The sequence below is a fragment of the Eimeria mitis genome, genomic scaffold (genome assembly GCF_000499745.2).
Source record: "Eimeria mitis Houghton genomic scaffold, Emh_scaff2403, whole genome shotgun sequence".
In the NCBI taxonomy this organism is placed as follows: domain Eukaryota; phylum Apicomplexa; class Conoidasida; order Eucoccidiorida; family Eimeriidae; genus Eimeria; species Eimeria mitis.
The window spans coordinates 7673-8605 of record NW_013570741.1 but is presented as its reverse complement, the minus strand read 5'-3'; the positions used below and the strand labels follow the sequence as shown (position 1 = coordinate 8605).

The following is a 933-nucleotide window of genomic DNA, read 5'->3' as shown; positions in this document are numbered from 1 at the left end:
GTAGACTTCTGCAGCAGCAGCAGCTGCAGCAAATGTCTCCCGCTGCGGCAGCAAGTAAGAGAGCGGCTGTGGGGCCCTTGCTGCTGCTGCTGCTGCTGCTGCTGCTACTGCAAGACCGAAGCAGCAGCAGCAGAAGCAGCAGCAGCAGCAGCAGAAGCTGGGTTGCCAGCTGAAGCAGTTGTTAATCGTAATGCTGCTGCAGCAGCACGAGATGATGCTGCAGATGCAGCAGCAGCAGCAGCAGCAAATGCAGCAACAGCAGCAGCAACAGCAGCAGCAGAAACAGCAGCAGCAACAACAACAGCAGCAGCAGCAGCAGCAGCAGCAAACTGTCCTCTACAGGCTTCCAGCTGCGCAGACACCGCAGCTGCATCTCCATCGAGGCGTGGCTCTGTCTGTGTTGTTGCTGCTGCTGTTGCTGCTGCTGCTGCTGCAGCACCATCAGCAGAAGCAGCAGCAGTTGCAGCGTTGCCTGTAGCAGCAGCAGCAGCAGCAGCTGCTGCTGCGCAGCAGGAGGGACGTTGCGGCTCTGAGAACGGTCTGAGGGAGCAGCTGCAGCAGCTGCAGCAGCAGCAGCAGCAGCAGCAGAAGCAGCAGCAGCAGCAGAAGCAGCAGCAGCAGAAGCAGCAGCAGCTCAGGCTGCAGCAGCCGTCTGTTCTGCAGCAACGAAGGCAGCAACGCCGCCTGCTGCAGCAGCAGAGGCAGCAGCAGCTGCTGCAGCAGCGAACGTGCTGTAGGGGGGATACTTGCAGCAGCAGCAACTGCAGCAGCAGCAACTGCAGCAGCAGCAACTGCAGCAGCAGCTGCTGCAGCAGCCGCAGCTGCAGCAGCAGCTGCAGCAGCCGCAGCTGCAGCAGCAGCTGCAGCAGCAGTAGCAGCACAAGTGCATACACTGTGCGTCGTCTCCTAGCAGAAGAAGACCAGCAGGAAAGT

The 933-nt window shown here is 60.6% G+C and overlaps 1 protein-coding gene across 1 annotated transcript in view; it reads left to right on the top strand.

Annotated features, from left to right (window-relative positions):
- Positions 1-32: 32 nt before the first annotated feature.
- The window catches only part of EMH_0053290 (uncharacterized protein), a gene marked incomplete at both ends in the record, with an annotated part of 1177 nt that continues 276 nt past the window's right edge, over positions 33-933 (top strand). Inside the window, 2 exons of the mRNA XM_013496987.1 lie at positions 33-54; positions 203-733. Of these exons, the coding sequence (XP_013352441.1) occupies positions 33-54; positions 203-733 (553 nt within the window). The remainder of the gene's footprint in view (positions 55-202; positions 734-933) is intronic.